General features: G+C 40.0%; 1 protein-coding gene across 1 annotated transcript in view; it reads left to right on the top strand.

Moving 5' to 3' along the window:
• The window catches only part of MSH3 (mutS homolog 3), a 68,955-nt gene that overhangs the window by 28,499 nt on the left and 27,620 nt on the right, over positions 1-12,836 (top strand). Inside the window, exon 13 of the mRNA XM_056849014.1 lies at positions 8,792-8,924. Within this exon, the coding sequence (XP_056704992.1) occupies positions 8,792-8,924 (133 nt within the window). The remainder of the gene's footprint in view (positions 1-8,791; positions 8,925-12,836) is intronic.

Genomic DNA, 12,836 nt, shown 5'->3' with positions numbered 1-12,836 from the left:
CTTCATGATAATTACCAAGACTCAAATTGTGTTTTCTGCATATCCTAGGATAATTTGATATAGGTAGAATTAGTGGGTAAAATGCCTTCAAAAATGGCAAAAGGACTGCTGATATGGGACAGCATTCTGTTATCTGAAAGCTTGTTGTTACTTGTTGTCTGGGTAGATTTCAGAGGTCTGTGTATGTAAAATACTAGCCAGTCAGCAATTTGTATGTAAATGAAAGACCCAAAAAAACTGATGCTGGTTGATGTTTCTTTTGGAATGAATGTCTTTTATCTGGTTTTCTCCTAATCAGTGTGTATTCAGCAGCTTCCTCTCCTGGCTTACCATGATAAATGACTATGTGGTCCCAGCTATATGTGTTGTAATTGTAGTCTGTAGACACTGATGATGATTGCAGCGTTTCATTACCCAGCCGTTCTGCGAGATGTCTCATCTATCCCTAAGAGACGGAATGCGGATGGCTAAGGCATGTTTCAGGCAGAATTGTAATTTGCTGAGAATTGAACTAAATAAAAACTAAGAATTCTGAGGAAAGTGAGGACAAAGGCACTTTATGTTAAGAGAGGGGCTACATATTCTGACAAATTCTATATAAAGGGATTCAGAAGCTGTAGACTAATGATTAAATAGTTTTTTCTTTTGTGGGGGGGGGGGATTTTGTGTGTACCTAATTTTCTTTATTATCTGATTAGCTGGACCAGAGCAGCAAATCATTCTTCTCTGTTCAGAACTGAGTTTGATTGACTATCATTCTAAGGGTTCCTATTACAATGTAATTATGAACCCAACTTGGTACAGATAGCAATTCTATCCTGTTTGTTTACTAGGCACTTTAAGAACTTTCTACGTATTTGGAGCTTTCACAAGACAGGGCTCCCAATTGTAGAAAAAGATGAAATACTAGTAGTAGTCGTGGATGAGGAAGAAAAATTGTCTCAGTTTTCAGTACCATCAACCATGGTATCCTTCTGGAAAGGCTGGCTGAGTTAGGAATGGAAGGCACTGAACTGCAGTGGTTCTGCCCTTACGTGGCTAGCTAATGTGGTATTAGGGGGCTTCCACAAAGAGGCTCCCTTGACTGACACGTTAGGACATGAGGCCTCCAAGGACAATATGGAGAATTTTGATGACCTGATCTGTGTCCTTGGTGGTATTCTGGAGGGGCTGTAAAACTAAGGTATTTAGGAGAGTATTTGGAACAGACTAAGCCAGCGGTTCTCAACCTGTGAGTCGAGACCCCTTTGGGGGTCGAACGACCCTTTCACAAGGGTCGCCTAAGACCATCGGAAACACATATTTCCGATGGTCTTAGGATCTGAGACACCACTCCTCTAACGATTAAGGGCTACTGGTGGCGGCAGCGCCACCTCAGGAGAGAAGGGGTGCGAGGAAGCGTGTGAGAAGCAGCCCCGGCGAGGGAAGCTACTGCCGACAACAGCGCGGTTCCCTCAGCTCGCCCGCCGCTCGCTCCTTTTTCTTTCTTCTCCTTTCCCCCCCTCTTTCCCCCCAGCCAAACTGGCGGGCGCTCCGCCGCGCCTTCCCGCCTCCCGATTGGCAGCGGCCTCGCCCTATTGGAGCGAGAGGATGCCTCCTCCTCCTCCTCCCCTGGTTGAGAGAGCACCGAAAGGGGCGGGCCACCTGCTCTTCTCGTCAGAGGGGTGTTTTTTTTGGGGGTGTCAGAGGGTAGGACGCGGATGGAGCGGGCGGCGTCTGAGGGGGGAAGCCCTCGTGGGCTGCGGTCCCGTCACGCGCTTACTCTCCTATGCTACAAAAGTGGGGGAGGGCTTTTACTTCTGAGCAAAGGGGGGGGGACAAGAGGAGCTGGGGGTTTTTGGAAGGAAATGACCGACCCGGAGCCAGGAACACAGCCCTTGCAAACACGAGAGGAAGTGTGATACAAGCCTGTGATGCAAAAGCGCTGGGTTTTGAGGGATGGGGGTGCTCTCTCGACCACGTTGCATTAACTCGCTCTTTGCTGCCTCGGAGGAGTTTTCTCGCCTTCAGAAGGGAATAAAAGCCACCCTGCCTAATGGGGCCGTTCCAAACGTTTGGGCAGCTCTTAAACACTGCTGCAAAATAATCATTATGCCCTTTCGTTTTCTCTCGTTGCCCCCCCCCCTTTTCCTTGGTTTCTTCTTGTCTCAAGTCCTTGGAGGACATGCAACATCCTGGGCCGTTAGTGGTGATCTGCCTACTATGATTAGTTATAAATCAACTCACCATTAGGAATAATCACTATTATATATAGTAGGTAGGAAATTAGAATGCCATCTTTAACTTGAATCAGTGACTGTAGTTTTATTCTATGCTTTAACTTATACTCCATGTATTCCGTATGTATATTTGTTGGAAGCCGCTCTGAGCCAGACTCTGTTGGGTGTGGCGGGAGTCTGTGGACCCCCCCTCTTTCTAGTCCGTTGTGTTTGGTCCTTCCTGCCTGCTTCACTTACCAAAAAGCAACCCAGAGAGATTTGGATATAAAAGAACCTTTCATACAGAGAAGCATTCTTCCACAGTCATTCTCAAACAGCATTCAAGCAATATAAGCAGTACCAAACAGTTTTATTGAACTTACAAAAAGAATATGAAGCAAAGGAGAAAGCAATATTTAGTTGAACATATATTTAACAAACGTATACATACATTGACAGACATACAGAAACAAAGGCCTTTGGATCACTTCCAAAGAGAGAGACAGAGATGGCAACCATTCAAAGGGTCTGTGGTCTCTCAGTGGAAGGACAAAGAACTGGGGTTTTGGGTTGTTCCTTTATAGAGAGGAGAGGGGGTCCCAAATGACCCCTCCCTGACACATTCTTAGGAAATGAGTTTTCTGCAAATCATGACTAAATTGTTTAGAAATATCTTGTTCCATAATAATTCTTTTCACTGACTGTTTTGATATCTGATTGTGCTTGTCTATCAGTCAGTGTTCCCATGTTCTGAAAACAACTTCTCCCTTAGAGGACAAATGATTTGTTGTCTGTTTTTATAACCTTGCATAAATTTTGGGGCATCTGATGTGCTTTGGGTGGTTAATTGCTGGCGATGCAATTACTTATGACCCTTTTAGGTCAGAGTCCTGCTTGGAGCTGATGTCAGCTAATAGCTGCTTTCTGAAAGTCAGGTCTATAGGTGATAATGTATGTGGTCAATTTCAACCCAAACTCTTTTAATATAGATTACTAATATTTTTAATATAAGCTAATGATCAATACTGAAAATTCTCACGACATTGGGAAAGGACGGGGTATAAATTAAACAAAAATAAAATAAGTTATATACATGCTAAATTGTATTTTTGTGAAATCAAACAGCTTCTTTCATTTGAATAATGGAAAGGTGTGCCTCCCGTTTTATGCATATCAGATATTTACATTACGATTCATAACAGTAGCAAAATTACAGGTATGAAGTAGCAACGAAAATAATTTTATGGTTGGGGGTCACCACAACATGAGGAACTGTATTAAAGGGTCGCGGCATTAGGAAGGTTGAGAACCACTGGACTAAGCAATGATTCTTGAACAGACAGGACATAGGACATGTTTTAAGATGACAGTATGCTGGCTTCTTTGCTGTTTGTTTAGAATGATTTTAGTTGTTTAAATTTGCTATTTTACTGTTTTGGTTGTTTACCTAGGATCCCAGCTGTGCTGGGAGAAAGGCAGATTTAGATATAGATCACGATGAGTAGCCAAGAGGGAGACCCAACAAGAGATGGATTGTCTCAATAAAGGAAGCCACAGCCCTCAGTTTGCAAGATATGAGCAAGGCTGTCAAAGATAGGACATTTTGGAAGACATTGATTCATAGGGTCGCCATGAGTCGGAAGCGACTTGACGGCAGTTAACACACACACAGCCAAGTTAGTCTGTCAATAGCAGTAGAAAAGGGCAAGAGTCCAGTAGCACCTAAAAGACAAAAAAAAAAGTTCTGGCAGGGTATGAGCTTGCGTGAGCTACAGCTATTGGTAGCTATTTCTGTGTTATTGGTTTTGTGTTATTTTATATGTTGCTAGTATGGTATGTAATCATGCAATCTTCCCTAACCATTTGGGAGAGAAGATGCATCAGTAGTGGCATAGGAGGAGCCATGGAAAGACAGCAACTATGCTGCTCAACAGTGGCAGCTCAAGATCTTTTGCCTCTTCAGATAGCAGGGGCAGTAGTGCCTCCCTTTCTTCAGCCCCCAGAAAAGATAACACTCTCCATCTCTTTCCTCCTCACACAATTCACTGTTTTTATTGAGGAACAGCATCCAAACACTGCCTGTCTAAAAATCATACACTACGGTCCCTACTGGACTCCCTGCCTAGTCCATCAGTTGTTGACTGTTAAACTCCTCTGTCTTTGCCCCCTCACTTCACTATTCCATTTAGACTTTCAAATCTTATTGGTCTGTGCTAAATGGGGAAAAGAGAAGGTAGAATCTTCTCCTGTCCATCACAGCCCCTCTGTTTTCCACAGGATTGGGGCAGGGACCCTCCTCCTTAGGAAAGGGACAGAATCCATTTGTCCTTCTTTCAAGGAATTTATAGAGCTGCCCCCATCTAACCTCAGAGCATTATCTAATCTAGGAACTCAAACTGGTTGAGTGGCACTAAGTAAGTATAGTCCTAATGCAGTCATCATAGAAAAAATAATAATAATTTATTTACGGCTACAGTCATCATAGTTACTTCTGGTATAAATGTTTTTTGCATACTTAGACCATAATAGTAGTGGTTTTCAGTTCAGCAGTAGTTTAGATTTTGTGTTCTGCTGGTCTTTTTCTGTTTCTATTAGCAGCTCTGAACATTTTTCCAGGCTCCTTGCCACTTCTTTTCAACTGGCCTTTATCTAGATGTTATTAACCGATAAGAATGTTTCTTGCTATTTTCAAGCAAAGTTACTTCCAATAAAGTCTGATATTGAGTAGAACTTGGGTCAGGGCCTTTTGAACTGTGGCCCTATATAACCAGCTACTCTCTCAGATTTCATCTTGTAGGCCATGTTACAGACAATAACATGCGGGGGGGAGATGAAGGAAAGGGATTGTTAGATAGCATCTTATCAGATGCTTCTGTCTCTTCCCTGTTTGCAGGTGTAAAGGCTTGGTATGGCCAGATGTATACCTTTTTGGCACAAAGCAAAGGGCTCTTGGCTGCTAGCCCATGGCTTGCAAGCTATGGCCACTTTGTGACCTGGCCATTGAATTCAGAACCTATCCAGGACGTGGTTTGTTTGTTTGTTTGTTTGTTTGTTTGCCTCCCTTTTTTTTGGTGGTATTTTACTTTTTAAGTTTTTTTAATTTAGGTACTCTAGTGAGCTGCTTACGGCCCCTATCAGGGAGAAAAGCAAAGTAGTCCATTTTATAAATAAATACACTTTCTCAAGCTTGGTTTTAATGTTTAGCTGATAAAGTTCTCACTGTATTTTTCTGAGATGTGAGAAGATAGAAGCATCTATAGGGCATATACAGCTTAGCAAATAACACTTTGGAAAGGGACTGTGTGGTTTGGTCCAGTAAGGGAGGACATGAGCACTTGAGGGCTCCATGAAAAATGTTAATCAAAATGGTGGACTTTAGGTAGCCAATTTTTGAGACCGCTGCTCTAAACCAAACAATTAGCTGTACAATGCATTGTTGCATACTGTTTGAAGTTATGTATGACTGTGGTAAAGATTTAAGCATTCATCTGTTCTCAAATGGTTCCCTGTTTCCTTTTTCATGGCAAATGTTGCTGAAATTGCAGTCTATTTGTGTAAAACAAAAGCACTTGATTGCCATTTAACAGATGTACAAAGATCTGCATAGTACTAGTTGTCATTCTAGATACGTTCGTGAATGTTTTCAGTACATTATTCAGCTGAATATGTACGTTCGTGAATGTTTTCAGTACATTATTCAGCTGAATATGTTTTCATATGTTGCACCATTATATCACAAAAAGCAAAAGAGATCGTTACCAAAATACTAGAAACAGTTGGTGGTGGAAGTGTTGAAGAATCCAGTAAACTGTGCTGCAGGTCATATAGGATTTTGAAAAATTTATGCAGAAAATTCAAACAGTTGGAAGGATATTGCAGTATTTTTTCCTGTGACATTTTTAGAATTTCCTGAACATTATTTGAATCAAAGCAGATTTGATGTTTGAGGATCATTTTTATAGATATTTTCTATTACAGGGTCTTGGTTGCAGAAGTGAATGGCTCAGTTTGTCGCCCTTCTCCCTTCCCCCCACCCAGTTGTTGTTCAAAGTCAGGTATTCATTGACGTATGTAGTAGTTTTCCAAACATTCCATACTCACTACCTGTCAGATGAAAAGTGTCTTCAGATATGGTAAATGAGCCAATGGTAAATGAAGGCTTTGCGTCACCTATATTTTTGCAAACTGTCAGGGTTATACAATTAATAAAACTGGAAATCTGAATAAACCGTAAACTCATATACTTGAGTCCTTTGTATTAAGGTTGCATCTGTTGTACCCAAATACGTAACAGTACACATAACTGTATATGTTTTGTATGTTTTTGTACTTTTTGTGACCCCATTATATAGCTAATCTGGAATTAGGTTTACAGTTAGTTCTGGGCATGGCTACAGGACCAGGTTTGGGGGTTAAGAAGTCAGTATCAAGGAGTGCATTTTGTTTCTGTACTTTACCCTTTTGATAGAACCTTTTTCATCCTTAACTGAAACTGCACCAGTCTCAACTTGCCTATTGTATCTGTACAAACGGCAATGAAGTTAGATCATTGTAACAAAAATTCAAGATTGTTTTAATAAATCTTAATATATCTGTAATTTTAATTGATACAATGAAACAGAATTAGTAGATTTTATATAATCTGTTTGTTCAACCAGTCTTGTTTTACAGTTATGTTCAGTTGTGAAAATCATCTATATGACATAGCAACTGAACAAAGAGATTTGGAAATCTTTTTTAAATCAATGAATAATCTCAAAGCACAATTAAATTGGTATACATTTTTCTTACAGATTACTCAAGTTCTAGTATAAATATAGGATCAGAATGTAATGAAAATATTACAAGTTTGAATTATTCCCTACATTCAGCTTTCTCCTTTTTGTTGTAGTATAATTGTAGCGGAATATTTATTTACAACCTTTTAAGCTGCCTTTTCACCCAGTTTAGGGTTCCCAAAGCAGTGAACAATGAAAACATTAAAACAAGATTTAAAACATACACCAGTGTATAAAAACAACTAAAACAGGACACATGAATGAGAGGAAGTCAAATAGAATCAGTGAGGTAATTAATACCAGACAAAACAAAAAAGTCCTCACCCACTCGTGGAAGACAATGATAGGGGGGAAAAAGAGAAGCAAAAATATATATCAAAACTGCTTTTTATATTGTCGCACCTATTCCATATATAAATAGAGGTTAAATAGAGTTATATTTTATCATTCTTTGAGTAATGTTTTTCATATATTCTGACAAAAGGAGCTTTGATTCTCAAAAAGCTCATACCCGGAAAATGCTGTAGCTAGGGTGCTACTGGGCTTGATGGTAGCTGTTCTACTGCAGACGAACATGGCTGCCCCCGAAACTACATTCTGTAACAGTGAGGTAAAAAATAGGTCAATGATATTGGATGATATTCTCCTGACCCCTCCCCCTTTTAATATTGAGGATTACAGCGGCCAAAGTATATGGATGTTTTTTTATGCGTGTTAGATTACTGGAGCTACTGCAGCATAGCCATATGTGCAAATGATTAAAGTGCAGATTAACCTTTCAAGAAAGGATGTTACATCTGGGCTGTATGCCATTGTATGTTACTGATTCAGATTGGTATATTGTTTGCATAAATGAAACTCTCAAAGCAAAATACAATATTATGTATAAATTTTAAAAAGTAGTATATTTAGATCTATTTATGTTTTCCTCTAAATGACAAAACAAAGGCCAGCCTGAATTAAATAAGAGAAGCCTGTTTATTCTTCCCTTTGAGTTGTATTTGGTTGTACAGATATTTTGAAAGGACTTAAATAAAATGTTTCCCCTGTTTAGGTGCCAGGAGCACACCAGAGGAATTTAGTCTGATGCACCTATTATAGCCTTCTGAATTAATACCGGTGTATTTCAGAGACTGTGCATTTAGCAAGATAATAATTCTAGTTAATATCCTGAGCTAGAAAGTCCTAGATGAATTAAATCCAAAATAATTCCTTTTGTTAAGAACCACAAAACAGTGTACAAGTGTTTTGAGTTCTACAAAACTCTCATGAGGCTAGATGTTAAAGAATAAAGAGCAAAGGTGGAAAAATGTTGCAGGCTATGACTTTAAGGCCTTTTGTCTGCATCCGTTGTAGAATGCCAGACAAGTTTGAATAGATAATCGTGCTGGAGCTCGTATCTGGTTGTGCCTTCTGGAAAGGAAAAGGGGGAATGACAACCTCTAATTAACAAATATAAAAGTCAAAAGTTAATCAGTTCAGTCTTTTGCTCCAAACAGAACCCACAGGTACCTTAAGATTTTGAGAGATTAATAATCTGACTATTAACAATACTATACATTAAGTGTACATGATGAACTAGTTAAAGCGTCATTAGAAGCCAGTTTGGGTGGTATCACCTAATGGTGGGAACAGGAAACTACATAAGCAATGTCAGTTACTTGCTTGTTTTCCTCCAGTTGTTCTCTTCTTTAGCAAAACTTAGAAATGTCTCGTTACATAACTCTTCCTTCTATCTCTCCATCCCAATAAATGATTCATAGAGGTACAAGATTTCTGATTGTGTTTTAAAAAATATTACTTTTTTCTTCCCAGTGAAATTGATTCTCGACTTGATGCGGTATCTGAGGTTCTCATGTCCGAATCAAGCATCCTTGGTCAAGTTAAGACTCTCCTATATAAGGTGCCAGATATTGAGAGTGGACTCTGTAGTATTTATCATAAAAAGGTAATGAATTATACAACCCATTAAAGCAATATACTATTATTAATATGCTATTATATTTATGTATTATTTTCATAAGTAGTATTCCTTAAAATTTATTATAGAATTAAGGCATACCTTATAAGGCAGGATATAATTGATAGCCTATTCACTTTTTGCAACATCAGGTATAATGACAGTCTTGAAGAAAATCTTGTGACAGAACAGATGAATTAGTGTTGGCTGTTGAGCAAAATGCCTTGTAACCTTATAGACTAATATTGAACTTCAGTTTCATTGTACATTAATATCAGTAAGTATGGAGCAGTTCAGAGTTAGCTGATACTTTATGTACATTTAGCTTTGTAATTTTAATTAGTTTATTAGAAAGTTGAGGTAAAATACAAGACAAATAAACAGTAATTACTCTTCTTAAGGAATAGTGCTTGTCAAAATGTGTGAGTGCTTGAGAAAGAGAGAGATAATGGCAAAAATTGTGGTTTGGCTTCTCTGCTCCATGGCTGGATCCAAACATGCCAGCTTGAGCAGAAGAACATTTCACTCACCCAAGGAGGTTTGGCTAATATCTCCCTTCCCTCTGCAATGCCTCATGCCGTATTCTGCACTCTTGCTAAAGGTCCTCTTACCCTCAGGAGCAGCTTTTGAGGTGATAAAAAGGATCCAATACAATATTCCATATCATTTTGCTTCTATAATAATAAATATATTATTGGGCCTGGAAAACAGCTGTAAATGGGTGATTTGTTTATGAATATACCGCACACACTGAGGGCTAATAAAGTATTGCAGAAGAAAATTGAGCACCCCCACCATCTCCTCCTCCGTGAGCTTATGCACTTCCGCTTGAACAGGCAGATTTTTTCTCTGCCTTTCATTATTTTTTCTGTAGACTGTTCTCAACATTCGTGGTTCCCAGAGCACAGTCAGTGCTTAACAGGCTGCCTTTCCCCTTCTGGTTAATTTTCTAACGGTATAACCCTATGCAGAGTTATTCCAGTCTAAGCTGATTGAAATCTGTAGTCTTAGAGTGGAGTAACTCTGCATAGGATTGAACTGTAAGTCATATTTTTCTGCTTGTTGTGTGAAAAAAAAGGAGGAAAGGAGAATAATGTAAGTTGCTTTGGTGCCCACTGTGGAGAAAGATGGGGTATAAATGAAGTATAAATATAGCTGAAGATATAGATAAAAGGTAGATTGGTGAGTGGCTGAGAAGGAAAGAATGAGGCAGAGGAAGGGGTGAGGATATGAGTATTGCCAGGGAGAGCTAAAAAAGAAATAGCATGGGGAGCAGGCTAGAGGGAAAAGAGGTGCCACCCCATAAGTCCATGAGGGTTGCCTGCCATGCAAGTGGGCCTGGCCCAGTGGCCAGCATCACAAAGCTTCATCACAGTTTTCCTAGGTAGAGGCTGCCAGGGTGGGGGGACTTAAGTCAGAGAGGTAGATAAAGGTAGGTTAGCTGTTTGGTAGGAAGGAGATAGGGTCACCAACTTCAGGTTAGGAAATACCTGGGGATTTGGGGGAGTGGAGCATGAGGAGGGTGGGATTTGAGGAAGGGAGGGAATTCAGAAGGGTGTAATAATATAGACTCCACCCTCCAAAGCAGCCATTTCCTGGCTTGCCAACCTCCAGATGGGGGCTGCAGATCTCCCAGAATTACAACTGGTCTTCCGATGACAGATACCTTGGAGAAAATGGCTGCTTTGGAGGGTGGACTCTGGCATTATACCCTGATGAGGTTGCTTCCCTCCCCAAAGCGCACCTCTGAAGGCTCCACCCCCAATCCCCAAGAATTTTCCAACCTGGAGCTGGCAACTCTAAGGAAGCAGGAGAAGAGGAGAGTCTATGAGGACTTTCAGGAAAGGGAAAGAGGAAATAGTGGGGGGAGGGGGAAATTAGATGCCTCCTGTGAGCCCTTGCGGGTTCCCACTTGTCAGTCATAAATTAGTGCAAATATTCAGATGTGCCTTTAAGCACTGAGAATGCATGACTAGAGGAGGGAGGTTGTCAACTTCACATGATTAGGAAAAAAAACTGCAGAAGTGGTAAGTGCATGTCTGAAATTATACTTGCCTGTGCAGTCATGCCAGCGTAAGCCTTCTGAAATCAGTAAACTCAGACTGGAGTTAACTCTGTTTAGGATTGTACTGCTGGTGAGGCATTTTCAGGATATAGTTTAATTCTTATGTATCCTAATTCACTTGGCTCATAGTTCTTGGCCCATTATGTAAAGTGGTTTATTTTAGTAGTACAACTTTGAAATTAAGATTTTAACAGAGGATTTGTGTTTGTTTAACCCTTGGTTTTATACAATTTTGACAGTCCATCTCTATGCAGAATTAGGCACATCTGTCCCCATTGAAAGCAATGAAAACATGTATATGCTTGGAGAATATGTATAGTAAATATATACCATATAGAATTCTCATTTTACTACATTGGTATTACATTTTCTGGTTTCATATTATAAAAATTTTGTGTTCTGAGTCCTTGAAAAGCATAGAATTTTGGGGATACGTTATAGATCATAAAGAGGAGATTAAAATAAAACCTAAATGGCAGTATTGCACATTGTACATTTTATTTGGCAAAGAAAATGGAAAAGGTTCTTGTTAGTTATCCGGGCTGTGTGACCGTGGTCTTGGTATTTTCTTTCACACAGCCCGGATAAGCTACAAGAACCAATGAACTCTGACCGTGAAAGCCTTCGACAATAAAATGGAAAAGGAATCTTCTTTTTCAGAAACAAAATTTCAATATCTAGTTTAGAAAATAAATACTTAATGATTATCTACGGTTCTTGAAGATTTATTTCACCTGCTTCTTCGTTGCTTGTAAACAATACCCTGTTTAAAATAATTATATGACCGCAGATTGAATAATCATAGTTCTGACTGTGCATATCTAGATTCACCAGTAATATATTAAATAAAAACATAGTTGCACAGCATGAAACTTGTTTATTTTGCATGTTTTAAGGTAGTCTGTGCTGACATTTCTGTGAGAGTTGTAATGCAACACCATCTGTGCGAATTATGTCGTAAATCCTTCTTTGCACTACAGATGACCCTTCTGAGTTGCATACTCAGTGCAGGCAAATTGATTGTGTTACAGTGTATAGTAGATACAGGTCAGGATTCAAATGGACACATGCTTCTGTTTGTGCATCAAGATTTCTGAGGTGTTTTACTGAGGTGTTTCACCAAGCTTTCTGAGGTGTTTTATACACCAGTGCCTGTGGAAAAAACTGCTTCCAAAGCTCAAGGGCCTTCTGAGCAGCTTCCATTGCAGTGCTAGTTGCTGCATGTTGATGAAGAAATCAGGGAAGTCCCAGAACAGTCACATACAGTGAGGGGAAAAAGTATTTGATCCCCTGCTAAATTTGCCCGTTTGCCCTCTGACGAAGAAATGACCAGTCCATAATTTTAATGGTAGGTTTATTGTAGCTGTGAGAGACAGAATAACAACAGGAAAACCCCCAGAAACCCAGAAGACAAAAGTCAGAGATTGATGTGCATTATAATGAGTGAAATAAGTATTTGATCCCCTATCAACCAGCCGGGTTAGGGTTAGAGTTCTGCTGTCGACAGAAGCAATCAATCCATCAGATTCGAAACTAGCCACCATGACCAAGACCAAAGAGCTGTCCAAGGATGTCAGGGACAAGATTGTAGACCTGCACAAGGCTGGACTGGGCTACAAGACTATTGCCAAGCAGCTTGGTGAGAAGGTGACAACCCTAACCCTAACTGTCAACCTCCCTCGGTCTGGGGCTCCATGCAAGATCTCATCTCGTGGAGTTGCAATGATCATGAGGACAGTGATGAAGCAGCCCAGAACTACACGGGGGGAACTTGTCAATGATCTCAGGGCAGCTGGGACCATAGTCACCATGAAAACAGTTGGTAACACACTACG

The sequence above is a fragment of the Euleptes europaea genome, chromosome 4 (assembly GCF_029931775.1).
Source record: "Euleptes europaea isolate rEulEur1 chromosome 4, rEulEur1.hap1, whole genome shotgun sequence".
NCBI classification, from domain to species: Eukaryota; Metazoa; Chordata; class Lepidosauria; order Squamata; family Sphaerodactylidae; genus Euleptes; species Euleptes europaea.
Note: the sequence above shows the minus strand (reverse complement) of the source record. Positions and strands in the feature narration are given on the sequence as shown.